This window comes from Narcine bancroftii, chromosome 10, assembly GCF_036971445.1.
Source record: "Narcine bancroftii isolate sNarBan1 chromosome 10, sNarBan1.hap1, whole genome shotgun sequence".
NCBI classification, from domain to species: Eukaryota; Metazoa; Chordata; class Chondrichthyes; order Torpediniformes; family Narcinidae; genus Narcine; species Narcine bancroftii.
Genome location: NC_091478.1, coordinates 25,479,734 through 25,504,368, shown reverse-complemented (window position 1 = coordinate 25,504,368; position 24,635 = coordinate 25,479,734). Strand labels below are relative to the sequence as shown.

The following is a 24,635-nucleotide window of genomic DNA, read 5'->3' as shown; positions in this document are numbered from 1 at the left end:
CAGAGCTTAACAACAACTAAGCCACACATAAATTGAAGGAACAATACCTTGTATTCCATCTCAACACTCTCCAACCAAGCGACATCAATATCAACCTCCAATTTCTGTTAACCGCTCCCCCAGTCTCTTTGTCTCTCTTTCCCACATCCTTCTGTCTCTCTTCATCCACCTCTGTGCCCCCCTTCTCCTAGTGGATATCCACCTGTCTTAGCCCTCTGCCCTCTCCCCCTACCACATCTCAGCTTCATTCCCTTCTGCACCCTCCCACCACTATTCATCTGTGTTCCTCCCCCTTATTATTCAGGCATGTACCTGATGTTCAGGACTCTTAGGCCTGAAATGTCGACTGTCGTTTGCTTTCTATGGACCTACTGAGTTTCTCCAGCACCTTTGTGTATTGCACTGGACCCCAGTATCTTAAAATTTCTTGTTTACTGCCATCCTGTGCTGTTTTTCATTCAATCTCAAAATCACAGCAACTGTTGACTATTAACTGACACCTCCAAAAAGTCAAAGGTACTTAGATCAAGAGGTACTGGGGAGGGGTAATAAAATGCTGGCCAGCCTATTACAGCCACAAAATAGGGTGGAGAACAAGGCCAAGGAACAGAGATTGTACCACAGAAACTTACATCTTAAACTCCGGGAATTGCTGGTACTTCTGAAACTCTGTCTCCCACTCTGGTCGAGTGCTTGGGGGCTTCATTTCCTTTATCAGGTGCCAGTCTACCATTGACAAGCCAGACTCGGTCAGCCTATGGGGAAAGAAGGAAAGCCTTTTGAACCCTGTGTTCCGCAATGTGCACCACCAGTTTCCCATAGGCTGCCAAACTTGGTGGGCATCCAGCTTAAGCCCAGGGTGAGTGATGAAAGGAGCACCACACCCCCTATACCTTTCCACCACCCACCTGCATGGACTCGGTGGTTACCATGTCAGCCTCATCAGCCACTGCAGAACCCAAACAACTTCTGATTTAGAGAGAATGTCCAAAAAGGTGGTGCTGGTTTCACTGCCATGGATTTGGAAAACAAGATGGGCTTTTACCAGCCAAAAATAGTCAGCAAAGCTTTAATTTCTTCATATTGTTGCCAAAATAATGAGCGGGAGTTTATTGTCAAATGTACAATATACAAATGCACCAAAATTCTTGCCTGTGAAGCCACACATGCAAGATTCACCAACTATAATATAAATTACCAGAATATGCCGTGATACAGAAGAAATGATAAATACAAGAGATAGAAAAATGAGCAATCAAAGCTGTAGTTAAGTGTGATCAAAGTGTGATGATTCACCACTTGTACAGATCTTTTAGTGCTCCTGGTGTGGCTTATGGTTAGGGTAGTCTGGGAGGTTCAAGAGCCTGATTGGTGACGGCAAAAATCTAATAGTAGCAAACCACTGTTGTATTTCTTGGCAAACTTACTCCAGGTTACTTTGGAGGGGCTGAATCTACAGCTCAGTTGTTGGATATTCCTTCATTCAATGTCACGTATTCTGAAAACCTTGCATATCACCAAATAATGGAAGGCTGTTCATAGATTGAAAAACTGAAGTCTGTAGACACCATGGCTGAAGTAAAAAACAAAATGCTGGAGAAACTCAGCAGGTCAAATAGTGTCCTTTATGGAGTAAAGATACATAATGAATGTTTCAGGCTTTAGCCTTCATCGAGGTGTGGAAAAATCTCTAAATCATAGTCAATGACCTGGCTTGCGGAACCGTTGGAGGTTCTACCCAACTGTCCATTCTCATAAGCAAGTCTCTTGCAACCAGGAGGTCCATCTGCTTAATCCTTGAAGAAAGGCTCAGGCCCAAAATATCAGCACTACATCTTTGCTTCCTATGGATACTGAAAGACTGGCTGAGATCCTCCAGCATTTCGCTGTGTTTTTATTACAATCACAGCATCTGCAGACTTGCACTTTTCACTCAGCATACTCTCCCAGCAAGGTCATTAATGAGCAAATGTTAGCAATAGGAAGTCTGATCAATTTCTTCTCCCCGGGCCGACTGGGAGAATCTTTGTTGTTTGACTATACCTAAAACAATGGACTCAAGGCCTTGGGAGTTCAAACTTCTGCCACCTAGGGGACTCAGGGTACATGAAACTGGAAAGAGAACTGTATATGCTATATTTTTATTCCCCATTTAATTGCTTAATCTAGATTTTTCATAAATAATTGGGCAGCCCAACACTGACAGCACTAGCAACCCGGTTCGAATCCAGCGCTGTCCATAACGTGTGTGTACATTCTCCCTGGGTCTATGGGGGTTATCCCTGGGTGCTCCAGTTTCCTCCACCTTCCAAAATGTAATTTGGTAATGTATGGCATGGGTTTAAATAGCCAGATTTGGATTCTACTCTGAAGTAAATCAAATTCATTAAAAATTATAAAATTAGATGAAAAATTGGTTTCACCCTATCACAAATTAACTGAAAGCTATTCCTCTCATATTGTAAAAACATACAAATGCTGGTGACCAACAGGATCAAACCTCTGAAATTTTTTTTTCAACAATTCAGTGTGCTTTAACGACAATTACAGCATCTGCAAACTTTCATGTTTCACTCACGTTGTTCCTTCCATATAGCCATATAACCACTTACAGCACAGAACAGGCCAGTTCGGCCCTACTAATCCATGCCGTAACAAATTCCCACCCTCCTAGTCCCACTGACCAGCACCCGGTTCATACCCCTCCAGTCCTCTCCTCTCCATGTCCTCACCAGCAACTCCTTCATTTCACCATCACCCTTAATTCTTCCAATCAAAAGCTACACCAATTGGTGGAATGAAGATGGACAATCGAGGCCCAATCTCTCAGCCCTCCTATTCAAGTCTTGCAGCTTTCTCTCCCATCCAGCTAAATTGGCCTGGTTTTGCTCTGTACCAGGTACTCACTCACACTGGCCAGTGAACATACCCACAAGCAGACAGAAAGACGTCACAATAGGAAGGTTAAATCAGGTTTAGCACATAGAAATAGGAGCAGGTGTAGGCCATCTGGCACATCAATCATGCTCCACCATTCATGGCTGATCTGATGATTGGCTCATCTCCACCTACCTGCTTTTTCCATGTATCCTTTAATTCCCCTATTATGTAAAAATCTATCCAACCTTGTCATAAACATATTTACTGTCATGAAATTTGTTGTTTTGTGGCAGCGTTATTGCATATTATAAATGCAAAAATTGCTGTAAATAATATTTCTGTAAATACACTATTTAAAAGGATAAATAAATTAGTGCATAATATTAGTGTCTGTGGTTCTTTGTCCATTCAGAAATCTGATGGTGGAGGGGAAGAAGCTGCTTTGTACCATTGGGTGCTTGTTTTCAGGCTCCTGTACCCCCTTCCTCATGGTAACAGTGAGGTGAGGCCACGACCTGGGTGGTTCAGGCTGAACCATTTCTCTCTACGGTTGCTCATATCTTAAAACTAGCAACTTAGCAAGCTATGGGTCTAGTAAAGATGGTGGAGATGAGCAGGAAGTTGGCAGATGTAATTATGTACATTACAATGAACTCCTATTCATTACCTTTGCAACAAAATGAAGAAATTAATTTAAAGTCTGCTGATGTGGTTTTTTTTAAATTAGTAAAGCCTGCAGTTTGTTTTGTTTTCCAAATCCACTGCATTTGAAACCAGCACCACTTCTTTGGGAAGTCTCTCTAAATCACAATGAATGCATTGGTAGATAAAGGCAGAGATAACCAAGAAAAACAAAAGAGTCTGAGGGAAAGAAGATAAAGCCCATATGACAAGTGGTGAGAATTGCTCTAGAATGGGAGATGGGCTACTTTTAATGTGGAGCATTTTTACTCACCTGGTTACTCCGCCAAGGACGACAGCTCCAACAACCATCCCACTGCACGCAATCATCCATTTCCCCAGGATTCTGTTGGTGGTGGCATTAGGCACAGAAGCAGCGCCGTTTTCTGCTGTACCATTTGCAATTATAGAGCTTTTCCCCCTTCTCATTGCAGCACGCTTCCATGGTTGAGTTATCTGAGAAGAGTGGAGTGAACAAAAAATGTGACCATCCATCTCTCCATGAACTGCAACGCGAGATCCGCACAAGATTACAGTATTCAAGCCATTGTAACTTTGCCAACTATCTGAGCGATCCAATTTAACTTGTTCCCCTGACATTCCTCATATCCCGTGAAAGGATGCCATTTATGTTTAAAGTTTATAGAATCAGCTTCCATCACCTCTTAGGATGAAGGTTTCAGATCACAGATTAGTACAAAGTTTACCTCCCTGCTTCCACTGTGTGGCTAGGAACAGTTCAAATGCCATCTGAAGATTTGCCAATGACACCACAGGCATTAGCAGAATTACAGATGGCAGTACAGGAGGGAGAAAGATCAGCTTAATGTTAGCAAAACCAAGGAGCTGATGGTGGACTTCAGAAGAAAATCAGGACACAAACCATTCCTCATTGAAGCGTCAGTAGTGGAGAGGGTCAAGAACTTCAAATTCCTGGATGACAACAACTCTGAGGTTCTGTCCTGCAATCATGAAGCAGCCTCGCTGGCGGCTATACAAGGAGATTTGGTATGTAACCAAAGACCCCCCAAAAATTTCCACAGGTGGAGAGCATTCTGTCTGGTTGCATCACTTGTCTGGTATGAATGTGCCAACACACAGGACTGGAAAAAAATCCAAAGAGTTGTGAACTCAGCCAGCATTATCACAGGCACCAGTCTTCACTCCATCAAGGACATCTACAGGAGGCAGTGTCTTACATAGGAACATAGGAAGTAGGCCAAAAATGGCCCATCGAGCCTGCTCCGCCATTCAATACGATCATGGCTGATCTCATTTATGACCTAACTCCACCTACCTGCCTTCTCCCCATATCCCCTAATTCCTTTATCATGTAAAAATTTATCTAACCGAATTTTAAATATGTTTAATGAGGCAGCCTCAACCACTTCCCTGGTTAGAGAATTCCAAACATTCACTACTCTCTGGGAAAAACTATTTTTCTTCATCTCTGTCCTAAATCTACTCCTCCGAATCTTGAGACTGTGTCCTCTCGTTTTAGTTTCCCTGGCCAGCTCAAAAAACCTTCCTACATCTATCCTATCCATACCCTTCATAATCCTATATGTTTCTATAAGATCTCCTCTCATTCTTCTGAACTCGAGCGAATACAATCCTAGACGATTTAATCTTTCATCACAAGTCAACCCCTTCATCTCAGGGATCAACCTTGTAAACCTCCTCTGGACCGTCTCCAAAGCCAGTATATCCTTCCTCAAATATGGAGACCAGAACTGGACACAGTACTCCAGGTGCAGTCTCACCAGTGCCTTATACAGTTGCAACATTACCTCCTTACTCCTGAATTCAATTCCTCTCGTGATGAAGGGTAACATTCCATTTGCCTTCTTAATAACCTGCTGCACCTGCAACCTAACTTTTTGCGATTCATGCACAAGCACTCCAAGTCCCTCTGCACAACAGCATGCTGTAGTTTTTCACCCTTTAAATAATATTCAGCTCTTTTATTTTTCTTGCCAAAGTGGATAACCTCACACTTACTAACATTGTACTCCATCTGCCAGACCTTTGCCCATTCATACAGCTTAACTCTATCCCTCTGGAGACTCTCCACATCCTCATTACAATTTGCTCTTCCACTCAATTTGGTGTCATCCGCAAACTTGGCTGCACCACATTTTGTCCCCTCCTCCAAGTCATCAATGTAAATGATGGATAGTTGTGGGCCTAACACTGACCCCTGCGGCACCCCACTTACCACTCTCTGTCAACCTGAAAAACTCCCATTCATCCCGACTCTCTGCCTCCTGTCAGACAACCAATATTCAATCCAGACCAATATACTTCCACGGACTCCACTTTCCTGTAACTTACTGATAAGTCTCTTGTGTGGCACCTTATCAAACATTTTCTGGAAATCCAAATATACAACATCAATCTGTTCCCCTCTATCCACCGCACCCATTATATCCTCATAAAAGTCTTAAGAAAGCCTCTATCCTCAAGGGCCCCCACTACCCAAGTCATGCCCTCTTCTCACTACTACCAACAGGAAGCCTGAAGTTGAGCACAAAGTGGCACAAGGATAACTTCTTTCCCTTGGCCATCAGATTTCTGAATGAATAATACTGCAGAAACTACTTTCATTTTCCTTGAAACAATAATTTTTGAAATGTATTTGATAGAAATATTTGCCCTGCGACGCTGCTGCAAAACAACACATTTTCTGACATGTTCATGACAATAAATTCTGATTCTGATTCATTAGCAGGTAGAAGCACAGAGCTGCTAATGGAGCTAGGAACCCACATTGAGTCCCAACCTTGGTTCCCTCTATGCAGTGTTTGGACACTCTTCCTACAACTGGGTGGGGTTCCTCTGGGTGCTCCAGTTTCCTCCCAATCCCTTCTGTCAATTATTCTGAGCATGTGGGTAATTGGGAGAATCTGGGGTAGTTGATGAGAATACAAACAAAATGGGATTAATGCAAGATCAGTGCAAATGGCTGGGTGGAGAGACTAGGTGGACAGAGAGACTCAGTGGACTGAAGGGCCTGTTTCTGTGTTTGTCTCTATGCTTCCCCAACCATGCCCGACAATCATTAGTAGAAAGTTTCCTCCTAGTTAGTGACTAAATTTAAGGTTTAAGATGAGGGGGGAGAGACGCAAATGGCACCCGAGGGGGAGGGGGGGGGAGAGACGCAAATGGCACCCGAGGGGGAGGGGGGGGAGAGACGCAAATGGCACCCGAGGGGGAGGGGGGGGAGAGACGCAAATGGCACCCGAGGGGGAGGGGGGGGAGAGACGCAAATGGCACCCGAGGGGGAGGGGGGTGAGAGACGCAAATGGCACCCGAGGGGGAGGGGGGGGGAGAGACGCAAATGGCACCCGAGGGGGAGGGGGGGGAGAGACGCAAATGGCACCCGAGGGGGAGGGGGGGGAGAGACGCAAATGGCACCCCGAGGGGGGAGGGGGGGGAGAGACGCAAATGGCACCCGAGGGGGAGGGGGGGGAGAGACGCAAATGGCACCCGAGGGGGAGGGGGGGAGAGACGCAAATGGCACCCGAGGGGGAGGGGGGGAGAGACGCAAATGGCACCCGAGGGGGAGGGGGGGGAGAGACGCAAATGGCACCCGAGGGGGAGGGGGGGGAGAGACGCAAATGGCACCCGAGGGGGAGGGGGGGGGAGAGACGCAAATGGCACCCGAGGGGGAGAGGGGGGGAGAGACGCAAATGGCACCCGAGGGGGGGAGAGACGCAAATGGCACCCGAGGGGGGGAGACACGCAAATGGCACCCGAGGGGGGGAGACACGCAAATGGCACCCGAGGGGGGGAGACACGCAAATGGCACCCGAGGGGGGGGAGACACGCAAATGGCACCCGAGGGGGGGAGACACGCAAATGGCACCCCGAGGGGGGGAGACACGCAAATGGCACCCGAGGGGGGGAGACACGCAAATGGCACCCGAGGGGGGGAGACACGCAAATGGCACCCGAGGGGGGGAGACACACAAATGGCACCCGAGGGGGGGAGACACGCAAATGGCACCCGAGGGGGGAAAAGATGTAAATGGGATCTCAGGGGCATTTCCCCCCCCCCCCCCACAGATGTTGGGGAGTACACAATCAAGCTGCCAGAGGAAGTGCTAGAAGAAGATACAAGACAAACTTTAAGACATTTGGTTAGGCCCAGGGATATGAACCAAACAGGACTAGTTTAAGTTAGGCATCTAGGTCAGTATTGATGAGTTAGGTTAAAGAGCCTGTTTCCATGCTGTTCCTTTGTCACTGATTCAAGCATACCCATGACATCATTTTTATTGTGATGCGTACAAAATGAACTTGATGCTTTTCCATTGTCAGAGGGGATGTCGCTATGATTCATATGCAACTTGGATCATAGTGAAGGAGAAGTTACAGATTCAACCTCAGTCTCTTATCCAGTTAAATTTAATTCCAGTCATAACTGAAGATAGGGCTCGATGCAGGAGTTGCAGAAAGATTGGAGGATGCTCTCAGGTCACCTGCAGGACTTTCTGTAAAGGTTTATTGAAGTGATCCAAAGGTAACCCATGGGACAATGGTGACTTTCTATCAGGGTTTATTTCCTAAGGCTTATCTATTTTGAGGCAACCACAAGGCAGTGGAATTATTTGCCAATAGATTTGAAAGCATACTTGCTGAATGCAATCACGGCATGGCATGGCAGTGGAAGAGGCTGCAGAAGGTGGTGAATGCAGCTGAGAACATCACAAGTTTCTTTTATTGCCATGTAATAATACACAATATGTAATATTACATAAAATTGCCTTCTGCCTGCCATAAGTATGCAGGCAAAGAGCTGCCATTAATGTCACCCAGCACCCTTTACAGTAAGAGAATGACAAACAAAAGTCCCTTCAGGCTCACTGAGTGTCCGTGGATTCACCTCCAGTGCCCCTGCAGTCTTTGCAGCTGGAGACAGCATTCAATTCAACCCAAGCTCTAGACCCAAACCTCTAATACAATCAGGAAGGCTTCAGCATCCGAAGACCTTTGGAGCCCTTCTTACCCTCAGTATTACCTCAAATCCCAGTGGTGTTCCCTCCCCTAAGAGTCTCAACATTTCCTGCTGTCTCAGAAAGGCAGACAACATACTAATGGACCCATCCCACCCAGGTATTCTTTTGTCCCTCCTCCCAATAGGGAGGTTTAAGAGCGTGAAATCACATTAAAAGCAGGCTCTCAGGTTCCAGAACTAAGCTCCCTGCAGTGCTCTCATTGCCTTTGCATTAATTGATCTTTCTCACTGCAACACACTCTCCAATTGTGCCCCTGGACTTTGCAGAGCTGTGTGCACCTTGGAGTTGAATTACAAGACCCCTGTGGAGAAAACCCATCTCATTGCATCAGGTACAATTATGTTTCAAGTTTATTGTCACATTATACCTTGCATGGTGAGATCTTCCGCAAGCCAAAGTTAATGTTCAAACCGTGTACAAAGCAGAAGAGCCAGAGCACACTTCAGAGCAGCCACTCTCAACTTTTTTTTTGGATGTGGCCCCCTTAGAACTCTGCTCAAAGTTTATGGGCTCCCCTTCCCTGTGAAGCAGTTAATTTTAGTTGGTTTCTTCATACTTCTCTCTTACCGAATACATAAAAAATATTTTATTGTATCAGTCCGTGAACCCCCTTAAATATGCTGTGGTCCCCGTTCAGAAAGATCAATTGTGTATAGCAATGGCTATACACAAGAGTAACAATACTGAAACGAGCTAGAAGTAGCTCCCTGTTGTATTGCTGCTCTGAAGCATGTGGCAAGATGTAATGAGCACCCCAATGTGAGGGACAACCAGCAGTTCCTGAAGTCAGGTACACAGTTGTATATTGAACCCCAGATCTCAGATCAGGTGAACAGGGCAGCAGTGGCATTCAGAACACCTGCAGAGTAGCAAATACAAAAATTCTAACCTCATGATACAACTGTAAAAGACATTGGTGAAATAACACTTGGAATATTGCATACCTTAGCTAGAGGACAAACATTAATACTTCAATACAAACAACACTTCATTTGTGAATCTTGGAGGGGTCATCTACTGTGTCCATTGCTCCCATTATGGCCTTCTCAACATTTGGAGATCACCTCTTTCAGCATCTTTGCCCTGTGTGCTGCAACAGCACAGATCTTGCCATGGTCAACCATTTTAATTCAACACTATTCCACATCGGTCCTTGGCTTCATGCATGGCCAAACCAAGGCTGTGCAAAGTCGAAGAACATTAATATTCCATCTGGCCACTCTTCACCAGATGGCATTAACATGAAATTCTCCTGTTGACAATGGGGTCCCTCCCCATCTCTGTCTCCTGTCCTCCAGCTCCCCAGCCCCTTCTTTCTCCATTCAGACCTACTGCCTCTCCCTATCACATCTCAGCTTTTTTCTCTCCTACCATCTCACCCAGTTCGACCTCAGACCTCTTGACTGTTGGCCTATGGTTCCTTTCCATCCCTTCTTCCCTCCTCTTCTACCCCAACCCTTTTTTTTATTCAGGTTTTTGCTTATACCCTGACAAAGGGCTCAGCCCCAAAACGCTGGCTACGTACCTTTGCTACAAGAATGCACTTTTGTGAATGGCACATCAATAAATTATAAGGGGTGGCGAGCAGATGCACAGAATGTTATCAGGACTGGAGGGGGTTGAGTGGCAAGGAAGAGGTTGGTTATCAATCCCAAGAAGCTGGGGGGGTGAGCTTACAAAGGGAATGGATTCTAGAACAGAGCAAGACACGAAAGTCTGCAGACACCATGGTTGAAGTAAAAACAATGCTGGAGACACTCAGTGTACTTTATATAGCAAAGATAAAGTTACATAGCCAACTTTTCAAGCTTGAACCCTTAATTAAGGAATGATAAAGATAGGCTGGAGTTTCTCCAGCATGGTTTTTTAAAAACTAGAATAGAGTGCATAGATTTACAGGGAGAGATACAAGAGAGACCCATGGGCTAACTTTCCTTCTGCCGGCGGGTAGGAAACCAGGTCAGCATGGACGAGGTGGGCCGAAGGGTATCTACCACCTCCTCCCCGCCCTGCAAGGCAGTTCCTCACCGCTTTCCAGTCGCTGCCCTGCCGATGACGAACTGCCCTCAGAGCGAAGCCACGACCGAAAGCAGCGCTCCCCAACAGCAGCAACATCCCTACCGGTAGCCGGGAACACGTGACCAAGGCGCAACGGCCGCCAATCACAGCCCACCAAACACTTCAACGTCGAAGAACATTTTTTTTTTAATTAAAAAAAAATAAATACGCAGCACACGGATATACGCGACATATAACTCGGTGATCCAGACGAGGAGATTGTGGTTTTTACTTTGCTGATTGTTCCAACGTGACAATCACATGACACGGGTCCCCCCACGAATCACCAATCAGCGCTGAGGTGAAGTGCGGCGACTTCCAAGGAGGAAGGCTTCTGTATTCTCATTGGTTAACTAGCGGCCACGTGATCCCGTCGACGCCCTGGGCGTGCTATTCCCAAAGGAAGGGCTCAAGGAGTTGAGAGAGACGTCACTGAGAAGGGGCAGGTGTGAGTGAGCACCCCCTCCCTCCCTCCCTCCGGGAGGTACATGAAGGGCTGGCTGCAACATGCCTGTGAGTCCGGGTCCATTCCCACCCGCAGATACAGCGTAATCCCTCGTCACCTGCTGGGGGTGGCTGCATGCACGCCGACTTCAACTCGGCTCCTCCTCCCCTTCGCTGTCTGGGCCACTCAGTCGCTCTCTCTTATTAGAGAGAGAAGATAATTGCTCCAGCAGGATCCCACCCCCCCACCTCCTCCCGTTAACCTGCCCAGTCGCCCTGGCTCAACTTGTCAACGCTATTCGTGCCTGCCCACGCGTCCACTGGGAGAACACGCTTTGGAGCAGGGAAAGGCAGCAGCTCATTTACAAACACTTGTTAGCTGAAGGCACTTTGGAGGAAGTCGGGTCTGTCTTTTTTTTAAAAATAAGTTGAATTTTTAAAAAATGCTAAAAAATGGAATTTAGAAGAATGAGAGGGGATCTTGTATACAAAGTTATGAAAGACGTGGATAAGTAGTTTCATTGGTGGGGAGACCAGAACGAGGGGACATAATAGTCTCAAGATGCAGGGTAGTAGATTTAGGTTGGGATAAGGGGGAATTGCTTTTCCCATAGGGTGGTGAATCTGTAGAATTTGCTACCCATTGATGCAGTGGTGACGACCTCAGTATATTAATTTTTTTTAAATTTGGCCCAGTAACAGGCCATTTCAGCCCATGAGTCCGTGCTACCCAATTGACCTACACCATAGCCCCGGTGAAAACCCACGCAGACAAGGGGAGAACGTACAAACTCCTTACGGACAGCGTGGGATTTGAACCCAGGTCCAGTTTGCTGGCACTGTAAATGCATTGTGCCATCCATTTAAGACAAGGTTGGATAGATTTTTACATAGCAAAGGATATGGGGGAAAAAGGCAGGTTGGTGGTGATGAGACTCTCACTGAATGGCAGAGCAGGCCTACTCCTGCTCCTATTTCTTGTTCTTATTGAATCTTTGGCTTGGCTTTGCGGACGAAGATTTATGGAGGGGGTAAAAGTCCACATCAGCTGCAGGCTCGTTTGTGGCTGACAAGTCCGATGCGGGACAGGCAGACACGGTTGCAGCGGCTGCAGGGGAAAATTGGTTGGTTGGGTTGGGTGTTGGGTTTTTCCTCCTTTGCCTTTTGTCAGTGAGGTGGGCTCTGCGGTCTTCTTCAAAGGAGGTTGCTGCCCGCCAAACTGTGAGGCGCCAAGATGCACGGTTTGAGGCGATATCAGCCCACTGGCGGTGGTCAATGTGGCAGGCACCAAGAGATTTTTTTTAGGCAGTCCTTGTACCTCTTTGGTGCACCTCTCTCACGGTGGCCAGTGGAGAGCTCGCCATATAACACGATCTTGGGAAGGCGATGGTTCTCCATTCTGGAGACGTGACCCACCCAGCGCAGCTGGATCTTCAGCAGCGTGGACTCGATGCTGTCGACCTCTGCCATCTTATTGAATAAATGTGTGGTAAAACTACAAATAATTGTATTTAGGTCCTTATCACCAGAGTTTTTCATGCCTGGTAGTAGATCAATTTAAATATTCTTGGGGATAAGGCAGATTTGAGAAGAGACAAGAGTAATATTTTCTAGTGACCCCAATCACTGGAGCTGTAATGGAGTTGCGCTAACCGCTATGCCAACTGTGCTGCTGTTATATATACTGTACATCTAGAAGTTCCCTCAACCTCCTACGTTCTAGAGCAGTCATTCTCAATGTGAGCCATGTGACCCCCCCCCTTTGAGGGCCACAGCTCATTTTAGTAAAGGCTTTGTTTTATTTTCACCTTGTGTAATATAAATATTTTTTTAAATGCAGTTGGTAGGAGAGAAGTACGAAAGAAACCAAAACTTGACTCCTTCACAGGTAAGGGGGCCCATAAACTTTGAGCAGGGTCCAAAGGGGGCCATAGTTGAAAAAAAGGTCTAGAATGGCTGCTCAAGAGAGAAAAGTCCCTTCCAGCTTCTCTCTTGTGTTTCTTGCCACTGTTTTCATTTCCACACCCCCCCCCCCCCCCAGTTAGTTCTGTTGATGTTAGTGCCTCCAGTTCTTAGCTCATAGACCTGATGTAAGTGGCATTCCTCACCTCCGTCGGACTCCCCTACACATTCAAGTTAATCTTTTTGTCACATGCACCAACATGAAATGATTGCTTTGTAAGCTGTCCAGCTCTTCATCTCAAACATAGTACAAGACTTGGGCGGCGTGGTTAGTGTAGAGGTTAGCACAACATTATTACAGCACCAGATAACCGGGTTCAAATGCCGCTCTGGAAGGAATTTGTACGTTCTTCCCAAGTCTGCGTGAATTTCCTCCAGATGCTTTGGTTTCCTCCCACGTTCAAAAACGTATTGGGAGTTTTAGGTCATTTGGGTGTAATTGGGTGGCAGGGACACGTGGGCCAAAAGGGCTTGTTACCATGCAGTATATCTAAATTTTTTTAAAAATTAAAAAGGCACAGTACAGATGTGTAGAGCTACAGAGAGATCATTTGGTACTTAACTAAGGCAGCATCATTTTATCTGTGTGAGGTTTATTTAGGAGTCTGATAATAGCAGGAAAGAAAGTGTCCATGAGTTTACTGGTGCGTGATCTCCTGATTATTCTTTGCCTTGGTGGGAGGGGGGGGGCAAGCACGCGCAGAGAGGATGAAGAGATGTGGCTGGGGTTGGATGAATCTTTTAATATTGTTGGCTGCTTTTTCCAAGACAGCAAGAGGTGTAAATGTTGTTAATGGAGGGGAGGGATGTCTATGATGGTCTGAGCCATATTGATTCCCCTCTGTAGTTTCTTGTGGTCTTTGGCATAACGGTTCCCTCATACATAATGATGCACTCTGATGAGATGCAGTAGGATTTGTTTCTAACCACAATAACTTGACTTACCTTGTCCCTCTTCTGTGGAAGGACCTGACACAATGGGCCCTAGAAAACAAAGTGACCAGCTGAGAGGCTGATCTGGTGCCCTTTGGGAAATGTTGATGGTTGTTCTGACCAAGCAGAATGGAATTTGTGGAAGTGCTAACATTAGTGTCAATCTGATCCATAGGCCCGATGGCACCAGGCATTCAAATAGAGGTGTGTGTGGATTCATTGGAATCTGCAATCAATGCTGAAAGGGGAGGTAAGTACAATATGAGTCTATCTGTCCCTTCGCCATCATCCCTCCCCACCCTGTCCTCATTACCCTGGCTCTCTCCCCTCTGCCCTCTCAGTCTTGATGAAGGGTTCCTGGCCTGAAATGTCAACCATTCATTTTCTTCCACTGATCCTGCTTGGCCTGCTGAGTTCCTCCAGCATATTCTTCGTTTGCTCCAGATTTCAGCATCTGCAGTCCCTTGTGTGTTCAAGTTTATTGTCAGAGTACATATACGACATCACATACAGCCCTGAGATTTTTTTTGCAGGCTGGTCAGAATTTCTAATTACCGCTAACTGTAAACTACCTAAAGAACTATAAACAAACTGCAAATAAAGGAGAATAAATATTCAGTGATAAATAATGAGCTAAATAAAGCTCCTTAAATAAGTCCCTGATTGAGTTTGTTGTTGAAGAGTCTGATGATGGAAGGGTAGTAACTGATTCTGAACCTGGTGGTTTGAGTCTTCTGGCATCTACACCTCTTTCCTGATGGCAGCAGCAAGAACAGAGCGTGTGCTGGGTGGTGTGGGTCCTTGATGATTGCTGCTGCGTTCCATGTATTCACAGAGGGCCAAAATTAAAAACTTGGACTAAGTCGTGGGCCAAACTAAATATTTATTGAAAGTTTTCAACAACATCTGCATGTTTTCTCTTCTTTCAACATATGTCATGTTAAACTTTTTCTTATTAAAATAAATGTTTAATAATAGTTTTGGTTAAACTCTTTCCAGAAGAAGCATTAACAAATGAGAAATAAAATATAAAGTTTGCTGTAAAACCAGGCTTCTTTTCATCTCCTCCACCTTCTGGAGCTTTTGCTTCTCGTTCAGATCCTTATACCTGTCCTGGTGTTTCGTTTCATAGTGTCGTCGTATGTTATATTCTTTAACTACAGACACGCTGGCTCCACACACAAGACAAACAAGTTTGTCTTTTAAAATGATGAACATAGAGTCTGCCTCCCACCTGTCTTGAAAGGTCCTGTTTTCTGTCTTTCGTTTGGCCATTTTTCGTAAGGGGTTTATTACACGTGAGTTCGGCGACAGGTCGCAGATGCTAATGAAAGTAAAGAGACGAGGTGGGGGCGATTAGCGGGATGATGGGCCCGCGTCAATGCATTTACAAAGCATTCTGGGATTTGTAGTATTAGCTGTGCATGTGCTATACTGGCACGGCGGCCAGCGGGCCAGCTCTAATACATATTTGATATGATCTTGCAGGCCAAATATAATTATATCATGGGCCAAATTTGGCCCACGGGCCTGAGTTTGACATGTGTGATATAGGTGGTCCTAAACCTGTCCAGTCCTCTGTACATCAGAGTGAAGGGTGGCAATAAGAACGAAGATTTATGTCGCACCTTCTCTTGGTGCCTGCCACACTGACCACCGCCAGTGGGCTGATCTCGCCTCCAACCGTGCATCTTGGCGCCTCACAGTTCGGCGGGCAGCAACCTCCTTTGAAGAAGACCGCAGAGCCCACCTCACTGACAAAAGACAAAGGAGGAAAAACCCAACACCCAACCCCAACCAACAAATTTTCCCCTGCAACCGTGTCTGCCTGTCCCACATCGGACTTGTCAGCCACAAACGAGCCTGCAGCTGGTGTGGATATTTACCCCTCCATAAATCTTCGTCCGCGAAGCCAAGCCAAAGAAAAGAAGAAGAGTTCACCAAGATTTCAATGTGAAAAGTCACACCCTTGTTTTCAGATCTCTCCATGGTTCCACCCCATCACTGTTTCTGCAATATCTATATCAACCTTACAACATATCTGAATCACTGCTGTGTTAGCATAATCTTCACATTCAAGGATATAAACTCTGCCCTTGGACATATGTGCCCTCTGCACTATCTTGAACTGAATCAAAGAATGAAGGGCACAAATTGAAGAAGTATTGACAAGTCGAAAAATTCATCAGAAAGTAGCTGCTCAAATTCCAGTTCCCAAGCATCTTCAATTTAATCATTGGATGAAGGACGTAAATTAAGTAAGCTGTTTTAAATATCAGTCCTTTTTGGGAAGGATTTAATTATCAATCAAATTAGTTGAAAAAGAAAATGGAAAATTTGGCAGAAAAGAGTGTAGAAAACTCCTCATTTGAAAAATATCTAAGGAGACCTGTCTTAGGCAAATGGAACTTTTCAGCTAATTGATCAAAAGACATTAAACAATTTCCTTCAAATATATCAAGAAAGGTTATTATTCATTTATCTTTCCGTAGTGGAAAGCTTGGTGTAACAATATTAATATTTGGGGAGAATTTATAAGATTTAGAGGAGGTCACATACATACACACATTTTAAAACAGATCTTATTTGAAAGACTGAAGAATTCACATTGCAGGATCTCTGGAGAAGTAAGCACCTTTCACAAGTAGGTGTTAATTGAACTGAAAATGCTTGACTATTGTCTTGCTGGAGTCATGTTCTCTATCGGTACCCTTTCTGCAAAGTGCTCATAAAAAGGTCACTCCTGGATTGTTTAACAGGATAACAACAGATGGGAGCAGAAGGAAGAACTCCTGTTTGCTGGAGAAGGTGGGGGTTTTGCAAGACATGAGTCACATTCTCTCATTGGAGTTTGAGTTCGAAAAGAGAGAGGTTTGAGTTAGGACCCTGACGAGTAACTGAAAAGTGCAATCCAGGGAGAACTGTTTGAAACTGATAAAAGCTGGAAGTGCTATCTGTCTGACGTTTCTCTTGAAATAGAGGAAGGAATGGAACTCTGGTAGCTTGAAGAAAAAGGTTACCATCTAGAAGACCCTGATAGGGCAAGTTTCATTAGCTAGACCCTGAGGTGACTAGTGGTGGTACCTCAGTTGTGGAAATCCTGGAGCAACAAATATCTCTCTCTCTCTGCAAACCCTTCAAGAACCTTCCTGAGCAGTAAACATTTACCTTTCAAGCACCAAGCCTGGTGAACTTTATACATGTTAAATTCTGTGCACAGTATGGTGATTGCCTGCAGCCAGAGAACTTGGAAGAAGGAGAAGTGAGATTGAACTGTGAACCAAAGAACCAAAGAACTTTTCTTGAATTTACACACACATTACATACACGTGCACTTAGAATTAGAAGGGGGTTAATTTGGATTAGTTAAGATTAGAGTTAAGTTAAAGTTAAAGTTTGATTCTATTTTCATGTTTGAAATTGATTAAAAATAACTTTTGTTTTAAAAGCCACTTGTCTTGGTGAATGTCTATTGCTGCTGGGTTTTGGGGTCCTTTGGGCTCAATGACATTGGTGAGAAGATGTCTTAAAAAAATAATTGGAATAAATTTTACTAGACAGAACAAAATTATTTAAATCAAAAAAACTTATGAAATTGTAACCAAATCTTTAATGTATGTCTGAGAATTGGAATGAAATCTTGATTAGGTAATGCAAAGGGGTGATCTTATGAAGGTTTATAAAATCATGAGGGGCATGGATGAGGTGAATAGCTATAATCTTTTAGCAAGGCTAGGGGAGTTTAAAACTATAGTGAGAGGGTAAAAATTTAAAAGAGGCTTAACAGAACAATTGACGAGGGTGGGAATGGTTCCTGAGGGGCCAAGGGTGCTGAAGGCTTCCTGATCATGTCAGAGCCAATAATTTGGACTGAAGTGGCAGAAGAGGCTGGGGGAGCACTGGAGGTGAATCCTTGGACATTCAGTGACTTTGAAGGGACTCTTTTGCTTCTCTTTCTCTGACTATGAACTTTACAGCAGACTAAATCTAAAGAGTAACCAAATTCTTCTTCAGTTCCACCCAATAAAGGGCAATCGTGCATCACAGAATATTAAGTCCAAAACTTAATGTATCGTATATTAATTGCCCAGTAATAAAACCTGAAATTTGGTAATGCCATACCAGCATCTTTTTTCATTTTCTGTTATAAAGGTTTAGCCAACCTTGGACTTCTATTCCATATTTAAAATGATATTTTAGAATCTAATTTACCAAAGAATACTTGAGGGACGAAAGTTGTGATAACTTGAAATGTATACAAGAATTTCGGTAAGATTATCATTTTAATTGCATTAATTCAACCATTTCATTAATGTTTGTTTAGCATAATCAAAGGGAGGTCATTTTATTTGTATAAATCCTTAAAGTTTTTTGTAAATTTTATACTAAGATATGTAAATTAATTTTTAACTACTTTAAAAAGTAATTGATCATATGTAAATGATTACTAATTGGGAAAAGTTCACTTTTATTTAAATTCAATCTGTATCCTGAAAAACATACCAAATTCAGTGAGAAAAGATAATATAGAAGGAATCTAATTTTTTTTTTAGGATTTGAGATGTATACCAACAAATCATCTGCATATAAAAAAACTTAAGTTCTCTTTCCCCTCTTTGGATACCATGGATATTTGTAGAATCTCTTAGAGCTCAAAGTTCAAAATTCAATATACATTTATTGTCATGTAATATTACATAAAATTGGATTTAGTCTGCTGTAAAGTTCATAGTCAGAGAAAGAGAAGCAAAAGAGTCCCTTCAAAGTCACTGAATGTCCAAGGATTCACCTCCAGTGCTCCCCCAGCCTCTTCTGCCACTTCAGTCCAAATCATCAGCTCTGGATCCAATCCTCCGACATGATCAGGAAGCCTTCAGCACCCTTGGCCCCTCTGGAGCCATTCTCACCCTCGGCAATTGTTCTGTTGAGTCTCTTTTAAATTTTTACCCTCTCACTTTAAGTCGCCCTATAGTTTTAAACTCCCCTAGCCTTGCTAAAAGATTATAGCTATTCACCTCATCCATGCCCCTCGTGATTTTTTTTAACCTTCATAAGATCACCCCTCAGCTTCCTCTGCTCTTAAGAAAAAGTTTCAATTTCTCTTTGTAAGTTGAGGCTTCCACTCCTTGTAACATCACCAAAGCCCTTCATACCCCTCGCATCCACATACTGATCAAAATGTTTCTTAAAGAGCAGTACAGTTGGCGTAACGGTTAGTGCAATGCCGTTACAGTGCGAGTGATTGGGACTGGGGTTGGAATCTTACGCTGTCGGTAACAATGACATCCTTCCAGTAGTCACCGTGTGACTTCAGGATCAGACCAGAATTTACTGGCATGAAATTCGTTGTTTTGCGGCAGTGTCACAGTGCAAACATTTATATAAACCATCTTCCAAAAATAAATTAAAATAGATACAAATAATACTAGAAAAATTCAAAAACAGGGAAGAAAAAGAGAAAGACTTCTCAATACGTACTTTTATGGCTGTTTCCAGGGGCAAGTCGAATTGAACTGTGTTCCAGCCTCATCGAGGGAGGCATCACCCCCAGTATTGGTAAGTACTGCGCTTGTAGACGGCCTTTGATCTCTGGCTTAGTTTTGTGGCCTTTGGGTCTGTTATTTCTAATGAAAGTAAAATTCCTGAGATGTTGTAAAGGTGGTTACATTCTAAGATGCAAGATTTCTCAATGCCACCACAAGGCTGCACACCACTTCTGAGGCAATCTTTCATTCTGCTTCTCCTTCTCAGTTGTACAGGGTGTTAAAGCAGACCATTTGGGCCAAGATGCCTGTAACAATGCTTTAGGAACAATGTAACTTCCTCTCCTCACTTCACAAGCTTGTAGCTTGTGTGAGAATGCACCTTCACAATTGCCAGTCCTCCAGTACCTCATTCTTCATTGTACAAATCCAAGAAAGTAAGTGATGGTAAGTGTGGGAGTAAAAACCACCAAACACAATTTTGCCCTTGGAAAACACGAACCTCAGAATTTTGAGTGAGTGATGAGAAGATAAGGAGACTTAGTGGGTCCATGAAGCATCCGTCACGAGAAATGGTCAGTCTGCATGAATGGAAGAAAGTTTAGGGGACGCATTAGGGGTATGCTTTTAACGTCGAGAGTTGTGGATGCCTGGAGATCCTTGCTAGGGTAGTAGAGGAAGCTGTGACATTTAAAAGATTCTTAGACAGCACCTGGATGAAATAAAAATAGAGGGTTATGAGGTGGGGAGGTCAAAACAACATTGTGGGCCAAAGATCCTGTTTTAGTGCTGTAATGTTCTATGTTCTAACATGAAAGGTGAAATGTTTACTGTTTAGAGGGAACATTAGAGGAAATTTCTCCAAGCAGGGAATGTGGAACAAGCTGCCAGCTGAAGTGGTGAATGGAGAGTCAATTTTAATATTTAATTTTTTTAAAATTTAGACATACAACTTGGTAACAGGCTATTTCAGCCCACGAGTCCGAGCCACCCAATTAACCTACAGCCCCCAAGACGTTTCGAATGGTGGGAGGAAACCAGAGCCCCTGGGGAAAACCCACAGACACTGGGAGATGTACAAACTCCTTACAGTGTGGGATTCAAACCCCAGTCTCAATCTCTGGCCTTGTAATGGCATTGCACTAACCGCTATGCCAACCATGCCACCCTTTAAGAAACATCTTGATCGGTATGTGGATGGGAGGGATATGAAGGTCTATGGTCCAGGTGCAGGTCAGTGGGACAAGGCAGAATGATAGTTTGACGCAGACTATGCATCCATCATTCCTCATCCCTCCCTGCTTTATCAGTCCCTTACAAGCCTATGTCCAATCTTTGATGGACTGAAGGGCCTTTTTGTATGCTGAAATGTTCTAATGTTATGGGTCAGGGTCCTTTATTGCCTTGACCATTTCTCTCAACAGATGTCGCCTGACCTGCTAAGATCCCTTCAACCTTTCACTGTGTGCACATTCTGCCCTTGACTGGTGATCCCTTGACTACTATATTCAACTGTTCATCAAAAGCAACAGCACTCATTTATTTGTTGCCTTGAATGGATTATCCCTGTGGTAACTTCAGCAGGAAATCATTAGGATGAAATTTGATACATCAGTAAAAACGAGGATAATTGAAAGCTTTGTTGCAGAGGTCAATTGGATAGGAGGGTTTATAGAAGCGAAGGCAGAGCCACTGGTGCTGCCCTAATTAGAAAACCAATCTACTTTAAATTGAGACACGCAGCACGGTAACAGGTCTTTCCGCCCTATGTGCCGTGCTGCCCAAATACCCCAATTAACCTACAAACCCCATAAATGTTGAAGCATGGGAGGAAACTGGATCACCCAGAGGAAACCCATGCAGACATGGGGAGCACATACAAACTCCTTACAGACGATGCGGGATTCTAACCCGCGTCGCTATCACTGTAAGTGCGTCACGCTAACTGTGCCACCACTTGTTCTCCAGGAAATAGCTGGAAGAACTCAACTGGTCCAGCAGCATCGGCAGAAAGAAAAACAGAACTGGGGCAAGATTGGAACTGAGGGGGGTTAGTTTTCAAAATAGAGCTGAGTGAGACACAAGACAAAGAATTCCAAGGTTCCCTTTACTGTCTTTATTAAATACATTAAAAAATGTAATATAGTTGGTACTTCGGCTTTTGCTTGCCATAAGGCAGACAAAGAATCGCCATGAGCATTGCCCGGCAAAAGGGGATTGCAAGAAGAGGTTGGATAAACGTGGGTTGCTTTCTCTGACCATAGGAGGCTTAGGTGAGATCTGAGTGGTTTATAAAATTATGAGAGGAAGGTAGATAGACCCAAGGGTAGAAATATCAAACACTAGAAGTCTGAGGTTTAAAGTATGAGAGAGAAAGTTTAAAGAAGATTTTTTTAATGCAAAAAATGGAGGAATTTGTTGTCAGGAGAGGTGGTGGAAGCAGGAACAAGAATATTATTTATGAGGCATTTAAAAGGGCCTGTTCCTGTGCTGTTCAGTTACCACGCTAAGTAATTTAGACATATAGCATGGGAACAGGCCTGTGCTAACCTCTATGCTGGCCTTACTGCCCAAATGTTAGAATAATGTTAAATAATGGAAAAGGATGAGGGAGAGAGAGAGAGAGAGCAATTTGCCCAAAGTTCAAAAATTTATTGCTCATTTCTAAAGTTGGCAAAGGGCATGGTTGGCGTAGCGGTTAGTGGATTGCCTTTACAGCGCCAGTGATCGTGACCAGGGTTCGAATCTCACGCTGTCTGTAAGGAGTTTGTATATTCTCCCCTTGTCTGGGTGGGTTTTCCCTAGGGATTCTGGTTTCCTCCCACTGTTCAAAACTTATGGGGTAAGGGGCGGTGTAGGTTAATTGGGTGTAAATTGAGCGGCAGGGGCTTGTGTGGCAAAATGGCCTGTTACCGTAGTGTATGTCTAAAATCTAAAAGAGGTGGCATGGAAGATGTTATTCCTCTAGCTTAACCATTCCCAATCATTTATCTTATCCGCGCCCCCCCCCCCCCCCCAATCCCAGGACTTTGTTCAAAGTTTATGGGCCCCCTTCCCTGTGAATCAGTCAAGTTTTGGTTTCTTCCGTACTTCTCTCCTACTGACTATATAAAAAAAATTAAAAATATTTATGTTATGTGAGGTGAAAAAAAAGACTTTCACTTAAATGTGCTGTGGCCCCTGGGGGTGCACAGGGCTCCCATTGAGAATGGTTGCTCCTCGTATATGCTAAGCCTCACCATGTGCAGGAGGCTGCATGCAGATAGGTTGGAATGAGAATGGGATTGAGAACCAGAGTGGTGGATTGCAGGAAACCCTGTGGACCGAGCACAGGTGCTGTGGAAAGCCAACATCTGATTCGTGTTTGGTTGCTCCAGTGCAGAGGCGGCCACACAGCGAATACTGCACAAAGTGCAATAGCCTGGAAGAAGGAGCTGCACACTGTTAGTGCAGCAGTTAGCACAATGCCATTACAGTGCCAGTGATCCAGATTCAAATCTGGTGCTGTCTGTAAGGAGTTTGTACATTCTCCCAGTGACCTGCATGGATTTTTCTTCCAATTTGTGGGTGGTCTCAATCTGGCAGTGCATAAGATAATGGCAGACATGTCAACATGGAAATGGACGAGGAATTGAAATGGATGGTCACTGGGAGGTCCGCACTTGCGGTGGACTGTACTTGTCCTGTTGTACTTAAGAATCAGAATCTGGTTTATGGTCATGAAATATGTTGCTTTGGAGCAGCAGTAATTATGCAGAACGAGACACTAAATTACAATTATTTAAATACACGATTTTTAAAAATTGAATAAGCAGCGCAAAAAGGAGAAAAAGGGAGGTAGTGTCTGGTCCATTGTCCATTCATAAATCTGATGATGGAGGGGAAGAAGATGGTTTTGTAACACTAAATGTTTGGCTTCAAGCTCCTGCCCTTCCTGGTAACTGTGAGGAAAGAGCATGACTGCGTCCTGTGGGTCCAGGTGATGACTTAACTGGATAGCACACAAATAAGTTTTTTGCTGTATACCAGTACACATGACAATAAATGATCGATAAAAATAGTGTTATTGTAGGTCAAGGGTAGGTGTTTGGACTTGCTTTTATTTTCTAGAATGTCATTTTAAAAAAAAACTTTATTTATTCATTCAAAAAAACATAATATATGACATATACAGCAATTAAACATGAACATTTATATATATAAAAAGAAAAAAAAGAAAAGATTCCCCCCTTCAGCCAACTCTCCTAAGGAGAGCTATAAAAAAAGAAAGAATAGTAAAGAAAAAGTTAATATACATATTAAAATCTAATCAATATAAATGGAAATGTAAATATTCTGAGTATTACAGCCACTTATTAATTAAAAAATTATAATTATCATGTGAAACATATGTAATTTTTTCCATTATTAAACAATATTTCATCTCATTATGCCATCTATTAATATCAATCATATTTGTATCTTTCCATGTACTAGCAATACATTTTTTCGCTATGGATAAAGATAAGTATACAAAAGCAAGCTGAAACTTATCTAATCCCAAGCCTTTCAGAGGTTGCAAACTCCCCAATAAAAATACTGTTGGATCTAAAACTATTTTAATCTTATACAGATATTCTAAAAACGATTGAATTTTCTTCCAAAAAGATTGTATATGTATACATGACCAAACAGCATGAAAAAAAGTTCCAACCGTATCACCACATCTAAAGCATTTTCTAGAATGTCATGATTAGATTAAATAATACTGTCTTAAAGTGTTTTGGGTTATGGAGAAAGCAAAGTCTTGTGGAACAGTACTGAGTACACCTTTCGGAGTTCAAAAAGGTCCCTTTCTGGATTTTTCTGTGACACATTGTGCATCACCCAAGGAATAAAACCCAAAAGTAAGTAGTAAGGGAGATCTAGGATTGGAGTTAGAGGTAAGTGTGCAGATACTGGTGTTGAGTTCAATGCAGAAATGTGCTGGAGAATCTCCGCAGGTCAAGCAGCATCCATAGGAAGTAAAGGGTGACTAACGTTTTGGGTCTAACAAAGGACCCAGGCCTGAAACGTCAGATGCTGCGTGACGTACTGTGTTTCTTCAGTACGTTTGAGTGTTGCAGATTTGGGACTGGATAGATCTTCTCTATTTTTGCCTCAGAACCTGACTGGGTTTGGGAGTGGGGAGTGC

At 43.7% G+C, this 24,635-nt stretch overlaps 2 protein-coding genes across 5 annotated transcripts in view; one reads left to right on the top strand and one right to left on the bottom strand.

Annotated features, from left to right (window-relative positions):
* cox15 (cytochrome c oxidase assembly homolog 15 (yeast)) overlaps positions 1–11,149 on the bottom strand; it is a 27,967-nt gene extending 16,818 nt beyond the window's left edge. The window contains exons 1-3 of one of the 4 annotated variants that reach the window (XM_069900254.1): positions 10,611–11,149; positions 3,836–4,017; positions 633–755 (exon numbers count right to left, since the gene is read on the bottom strand). In XM_069900254.1, the coding sequence (XP_069756355.1) occupies positions 633–755; positions 3,836–4,017; positions 10,611–10,697 (392 nt within the window). In that variant the 5' untranslated portion in view covers positions 10,698–11,149. Of the gene's footprint in view, positions 1–632; positions 756–2,732; positions 2,927–3,835; positions 4,018–4,444; positions 4,601–10,610 lie in introns of those variants that run through there. The other 3 variants (XM_069900253.1, XM_069900255.1, XM_069900256.1) reach the window with 3 other exon arrangements.
* The window catches only part of cutc (cutC copper transporter homolog (E. coli)), a 26,646-nt gene continuing 12,964 nt past the window's right edge, over positions 10,954–24,635 (top strand). Inside the window, exons 1-4 of the mRNA XM_069900260.1 lie at positions 10,954–11,153; positions 12,925–12,972; positions 14,155–14,229; positions 19,476–19,535. Of these exons, the coding sequence (XP_069756361.1) occupies positions 11,129–11,153; positions 12,925–12,972; positions 14,155–14,229; positions 19,476–19,535 (208 nt within the window). The 5' untranslated portion in view covers positions 10,954–11,128. The remainder of the gene's footprint in view (positions 11,154–12,924; positions 12,973–14,154; positions 14,230–19,475; positions 19,536–24,635) is intronic.